The 25,718-nt window shown below is 41.9% G+C and overlaps 1 protein-coding gene and 1 long non-coding RNA gene across 2 annotated transcripts in view; one reads left to right on the forward strand and one right to left on the reverse strand.

The window, feature by feature from the left end:
* The window catches only part of LOC309378247, a 338,029-nt gene that overhangs the window by 138,923 nt on the left and 173,388 nt on the right, over positions 1–25,718 (forward strand). The window lies entirely within an intron of this gene.
* PCDH18 (protocadherin 18) lies at positions 6,335–15,027 on the reverse strand. Its single transcript, XM_081925941.1, has 4 exons — positions 12,005–15,027; positions 10,855–10,940; positions 10,579–10,742; positions 6,335–7,514 (listed from the first exon to the last, which is right to left on the reverse strand). Exons 1-4 carry the CDS (start codon positions 14,690–14,692, stop codon positions 6,847–6,849), a joined length of 3,606 nt encoding a protein of 1,201 aa, XP_081782067.1. The 5' UTR covers positions 14,693–15,027; the 3' UTR covers positions 6,335–6,846.

The raw sequence follows: 25,718 nt of genomic DNA on the forward strand, positions 1-25,718 counted from the left end.
CACCCCATCATGGGGATTCGAACCGCCGACCTTCTGATCAGCAAGTCCTAGGCTCTGTGGTTTAACCCACAGTGCCACCCACATCCCTATGATAGGAAATAGTCTTAAACTAATTCAGACCACTGGTCTGTCTAACTCCATATTGTCTATTCCAGGTTTCCTCAACCTCGGCCCTCCAGATGTTTTGAGACTACAATTCCCATGATCCCTGACCACTGGTCCTGCTTACTAGGGATCATGGGAGTTGTAGGCCAAAAACATCTGGAGAGCCGAGGCTGAGGAAGCCTGGTCTATCCTACTGAGAGGGGTTTGCCAGGGTTCAGGCAGGGGTTTTTCCCAACCTTACTTAAAGCCTCTCTACTACTTAATTATGGCCCTTCCTCCTCCTAATACCTCCAAGAGTGCCACATGCCACAATTGCTTCTAGCGGCAGAATATTTATTGTGGTCACCTGTGTACCTGACAGTTCTGGGGGATTTTGCCTTTTTTCCCCCACCACAGAGTTTCTTTTCATAACAATGACTTTTAACTAGTTTAGACTATCCATACAAAATGGCCAGCAGGCACAAGCTGATTTAAGGATTTAAAATTTCAAGCAGGTTGTTAAATCCCCTGTGGACTGTGAAAAGTGTATTTATCTAATACAGTTTTTAAGGTCTGAAGGCATTTGTAGTATTTTCTCTTCTGGGGAAAGTAAGGTTTATTGGGGAAGGGGGAGCATCCATCGCAGGCTTCACAAATTAAGTTTAGACTTCACTTCAGTGACACTACTTGAGGGCAGTTGGTCAGGATGCTAAGTAATTCATCACTTCTACCAGTGCATAGTATTTAAGCCTCCTTCAATTTTTGGGTATGGGTGCATTGTTATACTCAAGGCATAGCCTAGAGAATTCTGCTTTTCTCAGTAAAGCAATGACAATTCCCACATTGCTTGCTTGGAGAAGGCTCTCTGTGAGAGAATGGGACCATGTGTGTTTGAACCTCAGAAACTTCCAAATCCCCAATCAGCCTACTGGTTTCATGTGCACATTGAGTAACTTCTTAAAGAACAAAATGGGATTAAACACTAATGTCAAAGGCAGCGTTGTGTGGTTTTTCCAGAAGTAGATGGGTTGATAACTACAAGACTTGTCGTGGTGTATAACAAAGTTAATGGCCACAAGGAATGCTTTGGTGGCTTCCTTTTTCCTAGAGGTAGATCGGAAAAGAGGAACCACTAAAGAAACAGTGAGGAATATAAGGGTCAAGCTACATGTGAACTTAAGAGGAGCCCTGCTGAGTCAGGCCAAAGATCTACTTGGTCCAGCATCCTGTTCTCAAAGTGGCTATCGAGATGTCAAATATGTAATGCATTTGCTTTTTACATGTATTTGTTTTCATTTTTAATGGAAAAAAACAGCCCAAGCAGGGGAACTGATACTCATCAAGTTTGCAAAAGACAGGGCTTAACAAACACACCCACACACCCTCATGCACACACACACACACACACACACAAAACTACTATTTGCATGGTGGCAAGGTACATATCAAATGCAAAGATAGATTTAGGAATGATACCTCGCTCGGCCCTGAAGGGTAACATTTTCTGAAATTACTACCCCCCACCGAAACTGCTTCAGATATACAACAACAACAACATTCTGGAGTTTGAAGGCTGTAAAACAATCTTTTGGGCCTCCACATAACACAAGCTTCAAGGGTTAGTCTGATATTGCCTCAAGGCAGTCCCAATATATTTTGTTGCCTGAGCAAAATATGGCAACCCCTCCTTATTTCATGTACAGAAGCCAACTGAATCAGTAGTTGCTGTGAACTGCTCTGGGATCTACAGATGAAAGGTGGTATACAAATTTAATAAGTAATAATAAAAAACCTAGTAAAAATAATCTTACTTTGGTACTGGGGATATGACACTGTCCTTCAGCAGAGAGGAATTGCCTCAGGGATTAGGAGGAGAAGCCATGGGACTGATGTCAGTGGCAATTACCTCACTTTGATAGAGCCAGCCTTGCATCATCTGAGCATACTTAAGTTGCTATCATTGATATTTTCCTGCTTGAACCTCCAGATGTTTTCTTTACCTACATACCTACATGTAGTGTGCAGAGAGATTATTGCTCCTATACTGTGTTTAAATACAGGGAAGTATGCATATGAAAAATGCTGCCGTTTGCTCATTCACTGGATTATTCCTTGCCTACCTCACAAGAGCTGTTTAAAAGTTACTTAAATATATATTGAAAATCATTCACATGTAATTTGCTCTGTCACAACCACAGCTCCTGAATCTCATATTGAGCCTCCTGCCACCTATATAATTTGCGGAAATGTTTTTCACATCCCCTTTTGGTGGCTGGATAACTCTTCCAATCCCATTTAGCTCCCAATAAGGGTTTGGTTATCCTTTGCCTCCTACAACTCAGCAGCATTCATGTGCTTATCTCTACACTGATACTGGGTTTAGAAAATTGCTTTAAAGCCCCAAATGAAAAACCTTTTTTTGGTCTTGATATTTTTCCCCTATCGTCTCTTTGCAGAGGATGAATTCTTACATACCTGGTTCTGCTGAGAAGCACATCATTGGTTTCACTGAGTCTGGTATTGAGTCAGGCCGTATTGCACAAGGATAAGAATATCAAAGTCTGGCACCCTGAATTCCACTGTATAACTCAGCACCACACAGCAGATTGCAGACTGGGGGAAAAAACAAAAACAGCATGCTTCCTAAGAATTGGAAAATAATTTCTTTTGTTGGCGATTCCCTGTTTTACTCTCAGTTGTATTACTGACTTTCCATTTGGACTTACATTCTGTTCAATTTAACCAGCTTAGTTAGACACTTTGGCAACAGTCAGCTTTAGATGATGCAACCAAATGGTTCTTTAGTGGAAAAGGAGACCACTTGTGTTCCTGTATATAACTCGAGCTGAATTATAATAGTCCCAAGAATCCCTTAAGGTTCATAACACCAAGACTGACAAGTAAAACATAAACCATGTTCAGGGTCCAGAATTAGGCAGAAATTTTACTCATACCAACAACTGACAGGCTAGGCCAAACTTTTGTGTGTGTGTGAGAAAATAAACTATCCATATTCAAAAGGCACTCTGAGAGTTAGGTGATTAAAATAGTCCCCCTTATTCACTCAGGAATATACCATTAATGGTGATACATACATCTTTGAAAAAGTGAAGATGAAAAGAAAGGTGTATATTTGCATGAAATTCTCATATGCTAATGTAAATTTACAGATGCAAATGTAGAAATAATTATAGTAATCTAAATAGAAATGCAATACATCTCACAATAGCAGGGAAGACTGACCAGGTGCCCCTTCTCAGCCTGCTGTTCAGGTGCTAACTCCTGATGGGCAACTTCAGGGCTCCTTACCCCTTGTGTGATTTGGACCAGACAGCATTTTAAATAGAGCACATCTACAAACAGAGCACTATACTATGTAAAACAGGACACATGGCTGCCCTATACATATGTGTGGAATATCATTAGCAGGTTGAAATTGGCTTTTTGTCCTAGGCTTCCGTTTCTGCCTCAGTGTTATTTGCATCTATAAAACATCATCACCTGTAATGTACAGCATATCTTTAAAAGACTGAGCAAACAATAACATGGCTTTTATTTTAAAAATGGGTGACATGACATGGGTTGTGTGAAAAGGAGAAATAGGCTCTACAATTTTCCAACAGAGTTCAGCTGACCTATTACAATCTGAATCCTCTGCAAAGGGTCTTCAAGAGATATTTTGAAAGTTGTGCTCCACATGAATATGAATATATATATATATATATATATATATATATATATATATATATATGCAGGTTTTGGTGTCCTCGGGTGTCTTCCCGTGTAAAAGTTGGGGTGTCTAGGCGACGTTTCGACGAGGTCTCACTCGTCATCTTCAGGCTGGTGCTTTCGGCTTCTTGTTACTGGAACAGAGCAGGATCTCAGTGTTTGAGTTCCTATAAATACTGTTGAGGGGGTGTGGTGTATAGCCTCCAATGTTCTGGGCAGAGAGGAAGTTCCCAGGCTAGTGTGCCTTTTCTTCTTTTGTTCCTTAATTACTTGAGGGATATCTTGAGTGATTTCTTGAGTGATATCCTGAGTACCACTTAGGTGGGTCATTAGGTGTGGATTAGTTGCTAAAGTCTTTGTGTCTTGACCTCTTGAACTTTGTGAAGAGTTTTTCTGAGAAGATGGCTGTACTGCACTTAGTTGTGCTCTGGCTTGGCTTCGTGTATAGGGGCGAGCTGTGGTTTTGTGGCCTGTGTCAGCCAGATCTGTGTAGGGATTGCAGGGGGGTGCAGCATCCGGAGGTGCCACCATGGTTTGGCTACTGGATGGTGTCTGTAATTTATCTGTGGAGAGGGTCTGGGTTTGGGTCTGGTGTGGTTGATTGGTGATGGCGTTCTGTGTGCCTCTGGATCTGGTGTCAGTTTTTGTGGGGAGGGCTAATTTCCAGATGTCTGGCAAGCGGGATGTGTCGTCACGCTTGTTCATGTTGTGAGGGTGTTTCTCTATCTCGATGGCTTCCATGATTATTCTCTTGTGGTGATGTTCCATGTTAAAGAGCAATTTGGAATCTACAAAATTAATTTCGTGTCCTGTTTCTTTCATGTGTTGGAAAAGAGAGGAAGTTTTTTCTTCTTTTTTGACGGCATTCTTGTGTTCTGCGATACGTGCATTTATTCGTCTGTTTGTTTGTCCAATGTACGTGGCTGGGCAGACTTTGCAGGGTATTTCATAGACCCCTTGGTTTTCCAACTGGATTTTATCCTTGGGGTTTCTGAGGATATTGGCTATTTTTTGGTTGGTGCAAAAGGCTGTTTTGATATTGTGTTTATGGAGGATTTTGCTAATTTTATCTGTAGTGCCCTTGATATAAGGAAGGAGGGCCATGCCATTGTTTTCTTCTGTGTCTTGGTTTTTGGGGGGTGTTTCTTTTTGGATTAGCTTCGTAACCCTGTTTTGCTGGTATCCATTGGCAATTAACACATTTGAGAGATTCTGTAACTCAGTTGTCAAGTGGTCTTTGTCAGCCAGGCGTTTGGTTCTGGAGATGAGAGTCTTGGCTACGGAGTTTATTTGTGCAGGGTGGTGGTGTGATTGTGCATGTAAGTAGCGGTTGGTGTGTGTTTTTTTCCGGTAGATAGTGTGTCCTAGGGAGCCATCAGGTTTTTTGTAGATTAGGACGTCAAGGAAGGGAAGTTGGTTGTTGGCTTCTATTTCCATAGTGAATTGTATTTTGGGGTGTAGGCTGTTGAGATGTGTGAGGAAGCTATCCAGTTTTTCCTTCCCGTGTGGCCGTCAAAGAATGCCGTCAAAAAAGAAGAAAAAACTTCCTCTCTTTTCCAACACATGAAAGAAACAGGACACGAAATTAATTTTGCAGATTCCAAATTGCTCTTTAACATGGAACATCACCACAAGAGAATAATCATGGAAGCCATCGAGATAGAGAAACACCCTCACAACATGAACAAGCGTGACGACACATCCCGCTTGCCAGACATCTGGAAATTAGCCCTCCCCACAAAAACTGACACCAGATCCAGAGGCACACAGAACGCCATCACCAATCAACCACACCAGACCCAAACCCAGACCCTCTCCACAGATAAATTACAGACACCATCCAGTAGCCAAACCATGGTGGCACCTCCGGATGCTGCACCCCCCTGCAATCCCTACACAGATCTGGCTGACACAGGCCACAAAACCACAGCTCGCCCCTATACACGAAGCCAAGCCAGAGCACAACTAAGTGCAGTACAGCCATCTTCTCAGAAAAACTCTTCACAAAGTTCAAGAGGTCAAGACACAAAGACTTTAGCAACTAATCCACACCTAATGACCCACCTAAGTGGTACTCAGGATATCACTCAAGAAATCACTCAAGATATCCCTCAAGTAATTAAGGAACAAAAGAAGAAAAGGCACACTAGCCTGGGAACTTCCTCTCTGCCCAGAACATTGGAGGCTATACACCACACCCCCTCAACAGTATTTATAGGAACTCAAACACTGAGATCCTGCTCTGTTCCAGTAACAAGAAGCCGAAAGCACCAGCCTGAAGATGACGAGTGAGACCTCGTCGAAACGTCGCCTAGACACCCCAACTTTTACACGGGAAGACACCCGAGGACACCAAAACCTGCATTCCTGTACCCGTGAAAATCTACGAAAGCATATATATATATATATATATATGCAATGTGTTCTTGGGGTTCGAGGTTGCTCTTTGTATCAGCCCCCACCCCTTAACTTTGTGGGAGAATGGATTTGTCCCAGCCTGAAAATAAAAGAACTTCTAGGCTTCAAGGGAGTTGATAACTCTTTATTATAAGAATGAAACATTGTAACAAGATGTTAGATCAGTTATTGAAACTAACATTTGGATAAGGTTTCACTTGATTTGATTTTTGTACCATAACAGTTTATTGTGGGGGTGGGGGTGGGGGGGCGAAACCCATGGAAAATGGCATCCCTTAGTTTTTATACACTCTTGTGGTTAGAATAATGAATGTCAGACACAAACAGTGCCAGGTGCATATATGTAGGAAAACATGCTTGCCATGGGAGTACAAAAATAAAATTTATTTGTTAAATTACACATAAATATAAGGTACAAATGTATTTTTAAAATACAGTTAAAGATAATCACACTTGCATTGTGTACATATGAAAATACAGTATTTTAATATTCAACATACACAGACACATTTATGATAAATGTAACTAATTGGCAATGCCAGTTCTTTTCATTCTGGGTTCCCATCTCTGTTTTCCATAAATATGGAAAATTAATATGCTATGAAACAAAACTCTCTAGTTCTGTCGGACATCTTGTAGCAGCTTGTTAATTTCTGCCACCAGCTCGCTAGCATCCATTAGTTCATGTTTACCGTCACTGAGGTGGTTAAGCACATTGTCAAAGTCATCTTCTTCATAATTCTCTGGGATTTCCTCCATGGCTGGCAGCCATTTAGAAGATGGCTGGGCCCCTGAGTGAGTCCCCAAAGGAAGCCCAGTGTTGTTTGCAGGGTTTTGGAAGTGTGTGCTGGCTGCCCAAGCTGCCACCCCTTGTGGATAGCTTACAGTCTTGGCAGGCAAATGTCCTTTCCTGCGCTCTAGTGAGCTGGAGGGATCCATTTCGTTGCATTCCGTGTAGGCATCTAATGAAGGAGGCAAAAGGCGCTGGAAAACACTGTTCATTTCTGACAGCAGGGATGAGGTGCACATGTCACCTGCTTCGTCCTCGCTCTGACTTTCTTTGCCAAAAGTTGAAAAGCTCTTTTTCTTTTCAGTCGTCTCAACGGCTTGAGCATCCTCTTCCAGTACCTGCTGTTGTGGTGGTTGAGTTTGCTGTGGCTGAAATTCCTCCCCAGGAATAAACATATTACTTCTGTAATCAGAAGATGGAGAAGGCAGAGGTGGCATCCAGCACTGGTCAGAATGTCCCAGGACTCTGCATTCTTCTGTGCATAGTCTCATTGCTGTCAGTAAAATGAAAACAAGAAGTTAATATTCATTAAGTTTCCAGGCACTAGTCACAGTGTCACTTTGGGGACATGCTTATCCATAGCATAGTGGTAGTGGTTTGAACAGAAGACATTTAGGCTATGACTTTAGGGATGAGGAACCTGCATGGCCAGAGATGAGCAAGAACTGAATGACCAGAACTTCTCCATTCCTCCTATAAATACTTATATGGAAAGAATTCCTATTAAACTAAGGAGGGCTTACATCTAGAGTAAAAGCATGTCCAGGATTACCCCATCAGTGAATGTGTGTTCAATCCTCTTCCGCAACACTTTAACATAACCATCCAGGTATTTAAAGCCTCATGTAAGTGATTGCAATGGGGATATGCTACTGGCCCTCTGTCCTCCATTGTGCCCCCATTGCCCGGTCCAATTCCTCCAAACACTGGAGGATATTTTACCCTGTAGATTCCCACCCCATTTTTGTTTTAAATTGCTTTGGATGTTATGCTATGAAACAGCATATGGATTTGCAAAAAAAAGGGGGGGGAGAGAATTAGATATACCTATATACCTTCAAACCCATCCCGAGTTCCATGTATGTGATTAAATTTTACACTTGCAATTGTATTCTTTGCACTTAAATATATTTATAATCATCTAGCTTTGTGCTTCCTTATATCGGTTCTTGGAAGAAGTTGAGATGGCTATGGTCAAGTTACTATTGGTGTATTGTAAGCTGCAAAAAGCCTGTATGTTTAGAGAACTGAAATGCTCAAAACATAGACAGGTTTGGTAACTGAGTAAAGGTTTACAGCCTAAGATTAAACAGATTCCATCCAATTGTTGAAAATCGTTCTCATTTACATTAGTTTGTATTGAAGGACAACAACAAAATGATTTTGGCATTCTTGTAGTTACTGGGAAATACTTTTGCTCTGAGGTATGTTTGTGGACATTTTGTTTGGCAGAAAGCCCAATACAAATTGTACAACTCCTCCTGCCTCTACATAGTGTCAACAATTATATACATGGCTATCCTAACAGTCATCAAAGGACTAACTTAAACTCCTTAATTTAAATGGGCATTCTCTTAGCATGACTGTAGTTGGATATCACCTAATGTTTGGTGCATTCATAATTGGTGGACATTCATCTGCAAAAAATAATAATCTGCTGCTATATCAGCATAATGCACATGTCTATAGAAGGTTGGGAAACTCCTATGAGTCTGATGGCCTAAATTTGTGTTAGTTATTTTAGAATGACCTAATAGCAAATGTTTAATGTTTAGAAAATTATTTCTGTCAATTAATACTTTCCATTGCTTAATATCTGAAGAACCCAATGAATAATGAGTATATGTTGGCTCTCATTTACCACTAGAGAATCAAATAGCTCAAGAAACGTTGTTCTGTGACGTTGTATTTAGAAGGGTAAAGATGTATTGGCCCTGGAGATAGGTTGATCTGTTAGGAGACAACTTCTTATGAACTACCCATTCATCTAGCACAGTACTCTCTACACTGACCAGGAATAGCTCCCCAGGGTCTCAGGCAGTGGTCTTCCCCCATACCTGATCCCATTTTCAAGCTGAAAATACATAGAATTATTGTTCCTCCCATATGAATGCAGCCTAAGGATACCCAAACTTGTGTCATTATGTTGCATCCCTATACACATTGACTTAAGGTCTTACTTCCCATACAGCAAAAGGCTATGCATGATTACTCAGAAAATAGGTAAGTATGTATAGGATTCCAGCCTTGGCAATGGGACTTGCTTCTATGTACACATGCATACCTCTACCAAAGGCATTATGGATTTTGAAGAAGCACGAACTCAGGACAAAATGGAAAAATGAGCTAAGAGGAGGGGATGTTTGGCAAATCCTCACTGTGATCTCCCGCCCAGAAACCTATGTCCCCAGTGTGGAAGGATGTGTGGATCCAGAATTGGCCTCCACTTATGGGCACACCATTAAAACCATATTCATGGAAGACAATCTTACTCGGCTATGAGTGATAGCCAAATGAGAGAGAAGACACATGCATAGAATTTCCCTATAAGACTACAACTCCCATCAGCCTTAGCTAGTGTGGCCAATCATCAGGAATGATGGTGGTTGCAGTCAAACATCTGGAAGGCTACAGATTCCCCATTCCTGCTATAAGAGAAACTGTTCATTAGGTTGCAGCATGGTGGACTATTTGGAATTAATGTTGGGAGTACAAGGATAGAAGAGTCCCCTAGTAATGTTTAAGGATTTTAGATCACTGCACATAGCCAGTTGTGGATGGCATGGTAGGACAGAGCAGCTGCTACTTAATGGGAAGTAGAGGGGTAAGTCAGTGATGAGGTTAGTGTGGTGCAAATGCACAGTGAGAGTACCAGTTTGTCTCCATTAGTGTGTTTGCATCATGCTGACTTGGATGTGATTCACCAGAGGTCAAGTGATTCACCAGAGGTCAAGTGGGATGCCATCCCACTATGGCACATAATAAAAATTCAGTAACAGACACCCAGTGTGAGTTTACAAATGGCAGGCTGGAACACCAATCGCCATTCTAACAACTGTGGTAACTGCATACATATGTGCTTTCCTACTTTTTTCAGAGAACTGGGTCTCATATAGCCTTTCCTTTTGAATATATTTCTCTAAAGGCATTTTGAACACAAAATCTGTAGCACCCATGCATTGAATATCGCCATCCTCAAAACTAGATATCAAATTGTCATTTAGTTTGTTTTTTAATGCAACCATGAAATTGGCTCCACCCATTATAAAGGGCAAGAGCAACCCACTTTGAGCCAACTCATCGGACTGCAAGAGATACCAGTTGTGGTGTTTGTGGCCATTGAACTTGGACAAGTGTGCAGCACTTTGGGTATACGAGGTGCCATGCTGCACTTGAGCATAAATTGGACTATAGGTGCTGCTATGTGAAGAAGGAAACGGGGTTTTTTTTCAAAGCATGAAAGTTAAAGAGATTGTTTTTCATCATTGTGAAGTTGTCTCAGTGTGACTGGCAGGGAGCACTGTAAATAAACTGTTCAACTTTCATTGCATTCTTACCTGCAGGAATTCTCCCATCTGTAAGGAAAAGGTCACTGAATCCTTCTCCAAGAAGTCTGTCAATTGGAGAATCTCTCCCCAAATCATAATCGCTGTCTCCTGCTTCACTGTCACCACGGCCGCTGTCTTTCAAGCTGAACTTATCCATATCTTGAAGGGCGTACCTGCGATAAAACAGAAGTGACATGTGGATTGAGTTATGCTCTATTGGCTTATGTGCTGGGCACTCTCCTCAGGTAAAACTGCTTTCAACATTGATCTGAGTAAAACCTTCACCTGTAGCTCCTGGAATATTTGTTTCCTCTAAAACTTGGCCTTGGCTGATACTGGCCTTGATGAAGCATTGAGAGAAGTTGAGAGACCTGTAAAGAAAAACACAAAAGACTGATTCCTGAAAAATAATGCCCAAATATCTCCCTAAGAGAAAACATGTGTTAAAAAAATATTATTATTATTATTACTACCACTATTATTAAAACTTCAGCTGTTTAAAAATAATCATTTAGAACCTCTTCATGTTGCAAAGACATAAGACAATACAGCCAAAGTAGAAGACAACTGGTAATATCTAATGACACTTTACCAATACAATTTACTCCTGCTTTTATTAGCCTGAGGATGCCAAATAATTAAAGACCTGATCTTCAGTCTAGTCAAGCTAAAGTATTTGGATGTGAATGGATTTAGCTCCATTGAAGTTAGTGGGCCTAGAAAATCAGCTTACATTCAAGTGTTTTGAGCTATGGCTCAGGGCCTTAAAACATATTCATTAACAGATTTGCATGCACAGTTGACACAAGCTGTTAAAGCAGCTGCAGTTAGAATTGCGGCACCATTGGTAATATATGCCCTCATTGTTTCGTATCATTTGTATATGTAAATACACTATGGAATGTGTTCGAATAGAGAGGCAAAGAACATGCAAGTTTAGCATACTTTATTAGAAGCATTTGCGGGAAATGTTCCAAATAAAGCTTGAAACCTTGATTAACAACGATAATAATGCCATTAAGAGTAACTCTTTTTTAATGTTTAATTGGCATGGCAGTGTAGCAAGGGGCTGTGTAGCCTTTCACGATTCACATAAAAGTCACACACACAGAGAGAGAAACAAACTCAAGCACACACAGGGCCATTTTACACATTACATATTTCCAACACAGAAACAAATACAGTGTAACAATCAGTTTCAAAATCATGCACTGTGTGCAAAGATGTATTGTTACTGGGAAGCTGCTGCCAATCGTGGCTTCCCAGTCCATACAGAGAGAGATTGAGAATACAAGTGTGTGCAATTATCATACATCACAGTTGGCACACTGGTTGCAACTGCATTCTGAAATAATGAATCTGTGAAATGGCCATGGGGTGCCTGCTTGCATTTGTGAGTGAGTACTAGTCCATGTAGCACAGTAAGTGAGCTTACCTCAACAGCAGGTGTAGCATGAGTGAGCTCAAGGGAGAAATTCTCAGGTACGTGATTTGATGAGATGGTCACCAGACTGTTTAGAGACTGGTGACTGTGGTGGCTTTGGCGACTGCTCATCTGCCCTCTTTCTAGTGTTGGAGATGATGAAGGTGAAGCTTTATGGTGTGACCTGATTGGCAAAGTACCATTAACAGTAGGCACTAGTGTAATGTCCCCTTTGTGGATCTGTCTTGATGGCCTTTTGGGATGATGCTGGTATGTGGACTCTGCTACACGACAGTTATAGGATCTGGTGTCCTTTTTCTCACGATTGCACCTTGTAGCAAAGACAACCATGATAACTAGCAAAACAGCACATATTGCCCCTAAGGATATAATTGTGATCATGGAAACATCTAGAGAAGGTTGGCTAATGTACGTAGCTTCTGTAGCTGAAGGCAGATAAACATATTTAACAACACTGCATTTCAGAAGTGCTTTGGTACTGAGCTGAGGACTTCCTTTGTCCTGAACCACCACTGAAAGTTCCCATTCTGTTGATTTGGCAGATTCAATGCTAGCATTGAGATAGATGTCACATGTCTGTGGGTCCATTATGAAGAGGTGGTCCTCACTACTACTTGCTAATGAACAGCTGAGTTCTGAGTTCATCCCTGAGTCTTTGTCTATGGCTCTTATCCTAGTGACAGGGTAGTTGATTTCAGCTTCTTTGGGGATTGAAATCTTTGCTGTATTGTTGTGCAGTACTGGCTCTATAATCCAAGGGGCATTGTCATTTTCATCAATGATAGTGAGCACAACTGTTGTATTGCTGGCAAGTTGCTGACTCCCTCCATCTCTAGCCTGAACCACAAAGGCAATTTGGTTTACTTCTTCATGATCAAAAGTTCTAAGTGCATAGATGGCTCCATTGGAAGGATCAATGGTCACATAGGTAGTTATGGAGCTTCCCAAAATAAAGCTCTCCAAGATCGTGTATGTCACCTGCCCATTATCTCCTAGATCTGGATCTGTGGCTGTAACAGAGGTGATATATGCACCTGGAGAGTTATTTTCCAGAATTACAATTTCATATCTATTGGTCTGGAACTGAGGTGGGTTGTCATTTTCATCAATGATCTGGACAGTAAAGTGTTTCACTGTGGAGAGACTTGGGGTCCCCCTGTCTTCTGCTATGACAGTCAAGCTGTATTCAGATCGCTTCTCTCGATCCAGAGTAGTATTTGTTAAGATGAAATAGTTGTTTTCATAGGTCTTTTGGAGTTTAAAGTGACCATGCCCATGGAGCTTGCACACCACCTCTCCATTCAACCCAGAATCTTTGTCTTGCACTCTCACCAGGGCCACAAATGTCTCTACCGAAGCTTTCTCAGAAATGTAAGCGATTTCCTCCTTCCCAGGAGACATCAGGTTTAAATTGATATCTGGCTTGTTGTCGTTCACGTCCACAACCTTGATGATAATCTTGCAGTGAGCTGGGATAGAATTGGGACCCAGATCTTGAGCCTGGGCATCAATTTCATAGGATTTGGTGGTTTCATAGTCCACTGGCTTGAGAAGGGTCAGCTGCCCCCTCTCAGAGTCCATCTTAAAAGTCTCGATGATCTTGGAAGACACGTGGCTACTGAAAGAATAGACAACTTTCCCATTCGCCCCCTCATCCGGATCAGTCGCGTTGAGGTCGATGAGCAAAGTCCCAACTCGGGAGTTCTCCAACAGCTGGATGATATAGGTCTGCTGCTCGAAAACGGGACTGTTGTCATTGGAATCGGAAATGCTGATCTTCAGGATGGAAGACCCACTGCGCTGAGGCACCCCGTTGTCCGAGGCGGTCAGCTGGAGCTCGTAGCTCGATTTCAGCTCCCGGTCCAGTTCACTCACTACGATCAGCTCGGCATACTTGGCCCCGTCGGTCCTCGTGCGCACTTCGATGGTGAAGAAGTCGTTGGCCGAAAGCGAGTACGTGTACAGGGAATTGTCCCCGACGTCCGGGTCAAAAGCGCTGTCCAGAGGGATCCGGGTGCCCACAGCGGCGCTCTCGGAGATCTCGAGGGGGATGAGCGCTCGGGAGAACTGCGGCGAGTTGTCGTTAATATCCAGCACCTCCACTTCGATGTGGAAAAGCTGGAGGTGCTCGGTGGGCAGCGTGATCACGTCGAACTCGATGGAGCAGTTCAAGTTCTTCTGGCACAGTTGCTCGCGGTCGATCTTGGCGCCGATGCTGATCTCGCCGTTATCCTCGCGGACCTTCAGCAAGGGAGAGTTGCCCCTCTGCATGGCTCGGAAGCGTACGGAGGAAGGGTTGGGCAGCCGGTACAAAACGTCTGCCACGTCTTCCGAGAGCCGCGCGATGACCGAGCCCACCCTCTGCTCCTCGTAGATCCGGTATTTCAAAGTCTTGCCCGCGGCGCCTCCCCAGCAAGCCGCCACCGTCGCCAGGGCGAGCAGGGCGGCCAAGTGCGTCTTGCCGGCGCTCAGCCTCGGCATCGCCAAAGCCTTTCCTTCCCCACAAGTTCGCAAAGCGCTTCTCTCAACTTCTGCTCGAGGTCTCCGCATGCATTTGCCTTCCCCACCCCACTCCCCACGCCCCCAAAAACTGTACCAAAAAGAGAGAGCAAGAGTCCTTCTGCAACCCAGCACAGTTCCGATATCCTCTCCGAGCTCAGAAAAGTTGCTTACATGCATGCAGATGGTGGTGGGACTCCCTTATACATCCTGGAGGCGAGCCGGCTGGATTGTGCTGCTGCGCTCTAGTCCAGGAGGCTTGGCACATCAGGGCTTTTATTCCTCTTCCTTCTCCTTCTCCTCCTCCTGCCTCTGCAGTTTACTCTCCGCCGAGTGCGTGTGGAGGAAGGAACTGACGCTGGCCCGGCGCTGGGCTCTTTCCCCCGAAGAGATCCTCTTTCCTTTCCCTGCTCGGCTGCCGACTAAGCAGCCTCGATTGCTGACTCCCGTCTAAAAATCTGAGGAACTTCACTCCAACTCAGACAAAGCTTTTTGCCCGGCTGCATGTGTTGAATTGCTTCCAGCCAATCAGCGGGCTTCCAAATCAAAGGACAGTGAAGTCACACACATGCAAAAAAAAAAGAGGGGTGGAGGAAGGAGCTGGAGGAAGGAGGGGGGCAGCTCCTTCTCCCTCTCGCCCTCTCTCCCTCCCCCACCCTACGTTCACTTTCTGCGAGCGTGCCGTTACACCCACCCCCCACTCCCCAAAGTAGGCGACTGGCTAAAGAGCTACTTTAAATCAACTTTTTTGTTCTCTTCTTTATGATGGTTTCGACGGGGGTGGGCTTGGTTTTGTTTTCGTTTGGGGTCTTGTTTGTAATTTTAATGAGCGCTTTCAAGAATCCCCTCATGCGTGGACTTCAAAGTTGCTGTAACCAAAGTGAGTCTTTTTTTCCGAGTAAGTTTTGCGGAGTGAAGAAGTTTGCCCTCCCTCAGCCTTGGTCCCCGCCTCTCTTTTGAGGAATATTAAGATGCTGCTTCTGATTTCTAAGCAATCTTTTTCCCTTTTGTCTTCTTTCTCTCTCCCCCCCCCCCACCTTATAATAGCCTTTTTACTTTTAAGCATTTGCTTCCCTTCATCTTAAAGTCAAGAAAATGCTTGCATAGCCTTGTCCTTTCGCTGGCTTCTGATGAAAGTATATATAGCATTTGGCACTGATGTGTGTGTTTGCCTTCCCTGTACTTCCCCAGCCCCACTTACTGTAGCCCTTGTAGTTCTTCAGAAGCTCCCTTTCATCTTCCTTTTAAAAGCACCCTTTCCTTTTAGCATGATGGAGCATGCTAAAGCATTGTGTCCACATGTAAAACACTTTTATCATAAGAAGCTGTGGGGCACACCATAGGGCAAATATGGTAGGGATCCTCTAAAGCAAGGGTGGCCAAATTTTTTTTCAAAGAGGGCCAGATTTGAAGAAGTGAACATGCATGAGGGCCATGTTGAGCTTTTTTCTTTTTTTTGCAATTTTACCCCTAAGTTTTTGAGCTTTTACCCCAAGACATATACTGCCATGGGGGTCAGATTAAATCGACTAGTGGGCTTTGGCCATGCCCTGCTCTAAAGGGTGATGGTTGTGATCTACCAATGGCAGTGCTCTCATTAAGCTTCACAGAAGACAATTTCACACATTGCTGTGCTCTGTCATTTATGGTCAAAGCAGTTGGTTGGTTGGTTGGTGGTTGTTGTTGTTAACATTTCTATTTTGCCCTCCATTCAAGGATCACAAAGTGATTGACAATATAAAAACACAAAAATATATAGCATAGTAACAAACTATGATACTTTCTCCTGCAATTAAACTCCCCCCACACCAGCATTTTCCAATCTGTTCCAGAAGATCAGAGGAGCCGCCAAAACAGCTTTAAGGGGTGTTGGAACACACAGCAGGGGTGGGGGGGCAAAAGAGGGAGGGGAAGGTCCATTGCATGAATAGAAGCCGTTCCACGAATGTGATGACTTCACTAAAGGCAAACCCATGTGTTTGGCAGAAACCTCCTGATAAGGAGGACTTTAAACTGAGTCCTGTATGGGCGGTTAATGAAATACTAGAAGATAGCATGACATCATCTGCTGGAGATTGGAATATGAGTGAAACTAGGATGCCAACGCGAGTAAATTCTAACGTGTAATTAAACAATAGAAAGTTGGTGATACAGCCCAAGGTTTCTGATGTCTCTACACCAGTGTATGGGAGATAAATACAATGGGCTTCACATTTTAGCAGGAAAGCAAATATGGTTTGATTGTCATTACTGAAAGCTTGTTGACTGCAACTCATAGCTGGATGTGGGGCTTAGCATGAGATATTAATAATAATAAAAATGGTTTGCAGGCCATGCTCCGAGAAAGGGGAAGAACAAGGAAATGGTAGGTCCACTGCAAGGAGAAGATGGAGAATGAAAGTGGGTGACAAAGAGAAGGTGGAGCTGTTCAACTTTCACTTTGCCTTAAGGCTCATCCATAGTTCCTTTTCTGCCATATTTCTAAGCACAGATCCACGATTTCCAGGACTGTGTCCAAGTGTTGTTGTTGTTTTTTTATTCTGCCACTTTGTCTGGGAAAACCCACTTTTTTTGCTAATTGGAGCCAACAGCAATTGGGTTTTCTGCAGATTGCCTTGTTCTCTGATTCAGTGGTAAAATGCAGGTTTTCCAAGGGAAAGCGGTGGGGGAAGGAAAAAAAACCTGTTCAGATATGGACCTGGTAATCCTGGACCTGTGCCTAGAAAGTGTGGCACAAAAGGAAGTGTGGGTGAACCCTTAGTTGCAGTCAAGGAAGATGTGCTTGACCTGGCAATAATAGATCAAATGATAAATGAATCGAGTTGTAAGAAAAGAGCAGTATCCTAGGAAGCAGTGAAGCCCTGCATCCTAGGATACAAAAGAATCTTTCAGACGTAATATCAAATAGCATCTGTCAATATTTTTTTTAAAAAAATATTGGAGAATAAGGTAAGTGCTGCAAAACTGAAAGTAGGCAAATGTCCCCATATTTTAAAAAGGGGAACAGAGGAGGCAGGCAACAACTGATTAGTCAGCTTGACATCAATAGCTAGAAAGGTTCCATAGCAGATTAGTAAGTCATCATTCTGTGAGCATTTAGGGGAGGGAAAGCTGTGATCACAAAGAGTTTCTCAAGAACAAGTCATTCCAGACTAATCTTATCTCTTTTTTTGACAGTTACTAGATTGATACATAGAGAAAAAGTTGTGGACAGTGTATATCTTGATTTTAGCAAGGTCCCCCATGATATTAATGATTTGTTAAATGTGGGCTAGACAATACCACATGGGTAGGATTTAAGCCTGTTGAGGGGTTACATACAACCGGGAGAGAGGAGACAAGTGGTGTGCCACAAAGTCATATTTGAGGACAGACAATGTTCATCAAATTTCAGGTGGCACCAAACTGGCTGGAATAGAAAATACTGTAGAAAACTGGAATTCACAATGAACTTGACAGTATGGAGGACTGGATCAAAACTAAGTCAGTATTAGCTAAGAGATAAATGTCAGATTTTGCATTTAGGGAGACAGAATCAGATGCAGAAAAACAGGACAGGAGACAGGCAACTGATTTGACAGCAGTACCTGCAAAAAAATCTTAGGGTCCTTTTGGAGAGTACATGCTAAACATGAGTCACAAGTACAATGTGTCAACTAAAAACGCTAATGCAATTCTAGCCAGCATCAACAGAAAGAAGTATAGGGTTCAGATCACACAAAAAATCATCATCAGCAACAACAACAACCCCAACAACAAAGCTTCCCAAACACCATGCTAGCAAAAAAAAAAAGTCTGTTCAGACAACAGTTTTCTATTCTGAGCACCACAGATTTTAGAAGGATGTTGACAAACTGGAACATTTGCAGAGGAGAGCAACTTAGATGGGCGGAGGGCCTGGAGACCAATTCTATGAGGAAATGTTGAAAGAATTGGCATGTTTACATAGATATGAGACAATTAAGAAGTGATATGATAGCTATAATCAAATATTTGAAGGGCTACCACAAAGATGATGGAGCAATTCTGTGCCCCCTGTTGCTCCAGAGAGTAGTTCTACAGGGTTCAGATTACAAGGAAAAGGATTTAGCCTAAACAATGGAAATAGCTTTCTGGTGGTATGAACTGTTTGACAGGGGAAGAGTGGACAGTCGTGGATTCTTCTTCATTAGAAGTTTGTAGATGGTATTCAAGGCAAGTCCTACCTAGAGGAGACCCACTGAAGTTATTGGCTTTCTTGAATGATCTGTTTTGTTTGAGTTCTATGTTCTCTGCCATGGATTCTGGGATTGTTCTGTCGCTAGGCAAACATATTGGGATTGGGACTACATTCAATTTAAATTCTCTCTGTGGATTCACCTGATCCAAAGCCTTTGCCTTGTCTTGCTTCCTGTGCATAGGAGTTTTGTTCTCTGGCATGTCCCCTCCCTGAATGATCTGCTATGCATGGATTTTGTGTTTTTTTTCCATGGATTCATTAAATTTGAAGTTCACCATTGTCTGGTCTGCATTATCTGTCCCTTACTTAAAGGTAGTCATGTAGTACCCTTCAGATATCATTGAACTGCAACTCCCATCAGCCCCAACTGGCATGGCCAATGGCATTTGTAGTCCAACAGCAAGTGCAGAGCAATGCATTGGCTATCGCTTAAATGAACAGCATCTTTTCTTTGAGTTTCTACACTTTACCACTGGATTATGGATACATGACCTCTCCCCCTTTGATACTGGGCTCAGGGACAGATACCCTGCTAGAGTCTGTCCCTGAGCACAACAGCCTGTTGTTTTACTTCAGTGTTCCACCCTGGTGCAGGGTTATTCCAATTTCTGACCTGTTGGATAGCAATCTTTTCAGAAATTAGCAATATACATATATAGCCAGTATGGTGTAAGAGTTAAAATGTTGGACTAAGTCCTGAGAGATCATGGTACAAACCCCATTCAATCATGAAGCTCATTGGGTGACCTTGGGCCAATCAATAGTTTTCAGCCTAAGCAACCTTTTGTGAGGATAAGGTGGGGAGAGCAGAACCATGTACACCATCTTGAATTCCATGACTATTGCATTATTATTCATGTAATAAATGACATGTGAGTGTGTACATACCTATACATATTCACAGCACAAATGCATATATACATATGTGGTGCATGATATAGCCATGGTATACTATGATCCACAGTATTATCACATCTCAACAATTATCATATTGGGGGAAATGTTGGATATAAAATTTGTTCTGGATTATTATGTGAGCTTCATCCTGCTTCCAGGGTGAAGAAACTTGATAGATTTCCTTTCATTTCAAGGATAATAATTTATGGCGTGCTTTTCCTTCCCCTTCTCTGCATTTTTGTTCAAGTTCATCATTATCTTGCCGCACTTTCATTTTCTTTACATTATTTCTTTGATGTCTTTATCCACTGCTTTATTTGCAATGCTCATAATCTTTCCATCATTTCCCTCCCTCTCTCCTGGGTTCCGTTCTCTCATTACCTGTAACCATGCACCAGATGGAATAAGTAAAACTCTGAATTTCCAATCCCCGCCCCCACAAAAAAAAATAGAATTCAACCAAAGTCACTAAGAAGCTTCTTGTGGCAAAAGAAGAAGACAGAAGAGTCGCAGTGTGAGCTCGCCTTCTTTTTAAGCATTCGAAAGCATTTTATATGCTATTGTCTCTTCCTCTCTTTTTTTTCAGAAACCAGTGCCGTGTAGCAAATTGTGTAGAATAGAAATGCCTATAATGAATGTATTTAGTAGTGGGTCACGCCGATGAACATTCTGCCCCCATGAATAATGCTGTTTTACAAGTTTGCAACCTTTTCAGAGTTCTGATCCCCAAACCCTATAGGCAAACTCAAAAATCTAAGACAAGCAACTGGGACTTTAGAAACCTATAGCCATCTGGCCTAAATCTCTAACAATCCAAGCCAATAATTATATCAATGCAGGCTTTAGTGAGCCCCTTTGCAAACACCAAAAGAGCAAAGAAAGGAATTAGTGTCCATTCTAAGTTGGGGTGAAGAGAATTCAAAGATAACCTAATTCCATTAGCTGCCAAACAGATTTTCTTGCAGCTCTAGTAAACCTTTCTAATTTATTTATTTTTTTAAACTCCAAGTACATTTACCCCCCTCTGGCCATAATTGGAAAATTGTTTTATTAAAGGACCTTTTCAATTTCCATTAATATTATTGTGTTGTTGGAAATGAAGCTGTTGCCCTTTTTAAGAGCATTTAAATAATTAATAAGGGAAAATAATTTCAGAGCTGAGCACTGAAATATTGAAAATGGGAATGTAAATTAATATAGATACCAAACGAACATGTTCTTATGCACAGCAGTTCAGCAAATGCAGGGATGGCTCTTAGTATTACAGCACTTATTAGCTTGTCTTCACACAGTCATTCTTTATTACACGAGTCCCCTTGGATTTAGAGGTTGGGACATATTGTGTTACCTCTAGACAGAAAATATATACCTGCAGACATCTCCTAGAACATGGCTTTAGTCTTCCAAAGGTTATCAATCAATCAATCAATCAATCAGTTATGAAACTGACAGCTCTGCCATGTCTAGAATTAGGCTCATGGCCACTGCTGATATCTCAGTGTGGTCAAATATTTATAGAACAGCTAGATAATTTTGATATTTAAGAATGGGGTAGGGAAAAATCAACTTTAAAGAGCAGCGCATTCCTCACAACCGAGGAGCTAGGCAGAAATTCATTTAAAAACTGAGTGGCTGTGAAACTGTGGCAGAAAATTTAGACATTCTAGGTTATCATCAAGTAAACTGCTTACAAGCAGTTGGGGCTTTCGCTTGGCTTCCTTTGTATGAAAGAGTTTTGTTTGAATTTCCCTTAAACCCCAGTCCACCTTTGACATGGTAGGCTTTAGTCACAAAGGAAGGAAAAAAACACCCATGTGCAGTCAGCAGACATTTCTTACAGAGTGTGCCATTGTGAGGTGTTGTTAGGCACGTGAGTGGAGTGCTGTTAACCTCCTGGTGGGTAATCTTGGTTACTTCTGCCATATCACACTTCCATTCTACCTCAGAACTCTTATCCTCAGAAATCAATTTCCATCCAACCACAAGTATCCTACCTGGACTGAACAAACAAGCTGAATCTAAGAAGTACTGCCTGAGGTAGACATAGCTCTTTCTGAATCAACCATTATCTAGAAGCTTAATTAACTTTGCTCTTAGCCAAATATTACTTTATATTTGCACAATGTGCACATTACAATTTCTATTACCGCCCCCTCCACTTTCAAAGCAGAGATTTTGAGCATATTCGAAATCTGTTATTTTTAAAACTTCCTAACCTTTAAGCAACTAACTAGAGGCCTACAGGAAAATGGTCCTTTACTTTTGGACCATGGACAAGAAAGAAAGAAAGAAAGAAAGAAAGAAAGAAAGAAAGAAAGAAAGAAAGAAAGAAAGAAAGAAAGAAAGAAAGCCACCTGACCCAGACCAGGATTAAAAAACTTCCAAGGCAATACTTTAAAGTAATGAAATTAACTCTGCTTTATTTTTAAAAGATGAATTCATATTTGGTTTCCACCTGGTGTATTGCCTTGTCACATCATGTTATATCATGTCATTCCATGCTCTAGGAAACAAGATGTACTCAGATGAGATGTGATTTGACACCTTTATAATGAATGTGAAAGACATGACTTGCCAAGTCCAAATTGCATTTTAAGATAATATTTCCATCATAATGGAAGAGGCAAGAGCTCCACTTTGTGAATAACCCAGAATCTTCGTCCTGTGTAGAAAAGTTGCAAAGGAGTTTTTCACAGGTAGAGTGTACTGTAGCATAAGTAAGCCCTTCACGCAAACTAGCAATAGCAGAAAGAGAAGACCCAGAGGACTTTCTTGGTTGGAGGAAGAATCCACACCCATTAGTTAAAATTCTTCTTGATCCAGTGTAGGATAAAGAGCTAGTATGGTACAATGTCTACAGAAGTAGCTTGGATGCTAGAAGTGGAAGCTCAGATCTAAGCTTATTGCCTATGAAGGTCACCAAGCAGTTTGTCAAGCTCCCTTTCTGTAGCCCAGGATTACACAAAAGATCAAATGAGTGGAAATACAACCGGGGACTTGAATGAATGGAAACAAAAATCTAAATTTCAGAAGGTAAGCATCAATAAAACCTGCTCAGAGAATTGGGGTATATTATTTGCATTCCTAGTACACATTTATAATAGGCTTAAAATCTACTTTATAAAACTGACTGGTAGAAAAATATGAATTGCATTGGGTGAGACTACATGTGGCTCACTAGATCAGCTCTCCCCAACCTGATGTCATCCAGATGTTTTGAACTCCTATCAGACCCAGCCAGCATGAGCAATAGTCAGAGAACATGGGAGTAGTAGTTCAAAGCATCTAGAGGGCACCAGGTTGTAGATGTTTGCCCTAGATAATCCTTCCCTTCCCTGACTGGTGTCTTTCCAACACCACACAACAGGCAATATTTTTTTAAAAAAACTTGTTTTGAATGAAAGCTTCCTAAGCTTTCCTAAGCCTTGGGGGGGGGGTTGCCCCCCACCCACCTCCTTGGAGTTATAAATAAATGCAAGAGATGAAGATTATATCAAACTAGAAATGGAGTAAGTATCTCAGTACAGCCCTTAGCATGTGTGAATAGTTTAACTTGATATTTCCATATATATACTGCAGCATTGCAGAAATACCATGAAAATTTACTCACACAGCAGAAAATCTGTTCGCCCACCCTTTCTTCTGATGATTGATGATAATGAAAAAGTAATATTTAACTCGCTTGTCAAAAAAATTTCTCACCTACTGGCAGGTAGGGAGGAAGATTCAGCAAGCCTTGTAAAGTTTAATATATTACCTGATTTTCCACCTCTTCCTTTTTAAATGAATAAAAATATTGAGGCCAATGGAAGCTATATATTCACAACAAGATATTTTGATCTGCTTTGTTATTACCAGGGGCAGACATTGGTCTTTCAAATTTCAGCAGTCAAAATTTGGCACACACCCCACCTCTCTCCTTCTTTTCTGCTCAATTCACTACGTCATAGTTTTGATGCCCTGAAGCACCCCCTAGGCTCGGCGCCCAGTATGGTGGAACTGGTCATGCTGTCCTAAACTTGACTCTGATATTACATAAATATTTGGACCCATACACAGTGCTCCTCATCATTCCTTGAAGAGGATACACAGTGTTGTGTTCTTTTCGGTTTATAAGCTCTGCATTCTGTCTGCTGAAACAGAAATTGTTTTAGCTCAGAAATTGATGGTGAGGAAGTTTTAGTGTTATAATGCAATCACACAAATGCTCCTCAAGTGTTCTGCTTTTTGAAAGTAAATCCCATATTGATTATCTGTTCTCTAACATTTTGTCTACCTTTGAAAAATCTGGTGCACTGTTACATGGCAACCGTCTCAATCTCTCAACCCTTCAAGATCAAAAAAGGGACTTTGTATGACTCGTGAAGGCAATCAGAATGCAGAATGGCTCAGAGGTGTAATCACATGATCTTGCCTAAAAGAGGTTTAACAGGTATTGGATAGCTTGCCTTACAGCTGGGAGTTGGACCACTGAGGTTTTCAACTTGTTTTTAATACTTGTTTTTATAGGTCACTTTGAGTCCATCTCACTGAAAAAAGTCACTAATAATGATCATAACTCTCACCCAGAACTAATTATGACATCGACCTTTGAAATCGCTTGGTTCAGGTTTTTGTAATTCAAAACTACATTTATTTTAAACTGATTTATATTTTCTGTGCCTGCACAGCTTGCAAAACTAAGCACACAAATGGCATCATTCCTGTGTCTGCTCACTGAGATGTTGGTTGCCGTATCATCAAAAATCTTAGGTACTTTCAGTCTTGGCTGGATTTCATCAACCCGTGTATTTATTCCCACATTATATTTTCTATAGCTCTACAACGTGTCAACCTTGAGCTTTAGGGAAAATTTCTCCTGATCTATTAGGTACCTTCTTTATTTATATGTTCTTTTTATAGATGGCTTCATTCACCCTATTCTGATGTTTGCTCCTTTCAATGTTACTCATGTGGAGGAGGAAGAGAGGGTGTTTTGGACTTTAGAGGTCTAAAATTTGCAGCTGCATGAGTAGAGGAGGCTCCTGACAACAGATGGTTGCCCTCCAAATCATGGAAAATGACAAGGAATGTGAGAATGGGGCAAATGTGCTCATTTCTGCTTCCTCCTCCACATCATTCACATTGCACGGAGGAACAAACAGAGCCATTGTTTAGTCTCAGTGAAGGTGCTTCAAATGTGATAATCTTTTGTGGCTTTTCCCTGAGATGTGGCAGAGAGAATACTACTCCCTGCTTTATTTTAGGACTATTTGTGGTATTAACAAACACAGGCAGAGGCCAAAATGGCAGTGGATCTTGTCTACTTGTAACAGATGGCTGCATATCACCATCCAGGAGCACAAATAGGGAGCCCTATAGATGGCTAGGTCACCTTAGGAAAAGGATTGTTTCCCTGCTGTGATAAAGCAAATAGACTCAAGACTTATCAGTGACTTGTGTTGTATTGATGAGATACAAAACAATGCATCCATTCCACAGCAGTATGTGCACCTCTTTATTTATCGCATTACCCAATATCTAAACTGGGCTTTAGGATCAACAAACTTACGAGTTTCTTTTTGTGAGGCATAGCTGTAACAACCACGTTACACAAAGACACTTTGTGGGAAGATGGGAGTGCAGTGGCATTCCGGGCTGCCGTGTTTGTATGACATTAAATTCAGTGATGAAACACTCTGGCTTATCCTTTGACCTTGGGGCAGGCTGTAGGTGGGGGCAGTCTGACCTGCCAGCTCCTAAGACTGATGATTGGAAAGTAAGATCTGTCCTAATGTATGAAAGCTGCTCCAGGATGAGAATGGGAACCTGACCCTATAGAAGAATCAGCTGTTTTCTTGTGAGTCCAGATCCCATGATTTTATAAGGTGACTTTTACTTGAAAAGGGATGGACCACCAGATTATCCTGGGCTGGTTGAAGGTATTTTGCTGCTTGAGGCAAAAGACAAGTTGCCAATTCAACTACAGATGCTGAATGGGCTTATCAATGCTGGTGATATGACCAGTGATATGGCAGCACTCTCCACTGCCTCAAGGTTGCAGGCTAGCATCGAGCGTGCAGGACAGACTATACACAGCTGAGTCCTTGA

This window comes from Podarcis melisellensis (assembly GCF_964234715.1).
Source record: "Podarcis melisellensis genome assembly, chromosome: 9".
In the NCBI taxonomy this organism is placed as follows: domain Eukaryota; kingdom Metazoa; phylum Chordata; class Lepidosauria; order Squamata; family Lacertidae; genus Podarcis; species Podarcis melisellensis.

Excerpts from the sequence above, each read along its gene's own strand:
- PCDH18 (XM_081925941.1), bottom strand. The coding sequence starts at position 14,692 with ATGCATGTAAGCAACTTTTCTGAGCTCGGAGAGGATATCGGAACTGTG. Across the intron at positions 10,941-12,004 it reads ATGCTACACCTGCTGTTGAG|GTCTCTCAACTTCTCTCAAT; the intron begins GTAAGCTCACTT and ends TTTTCTTTACAG. Across the intron at positions 7,515-10,578 it reads AGATGGGAGAATTCCTGCAG|CAATGAGACTATGCACAGAA; the intron begins GTAAGAATGCAA and ends TTTTACTGACAG.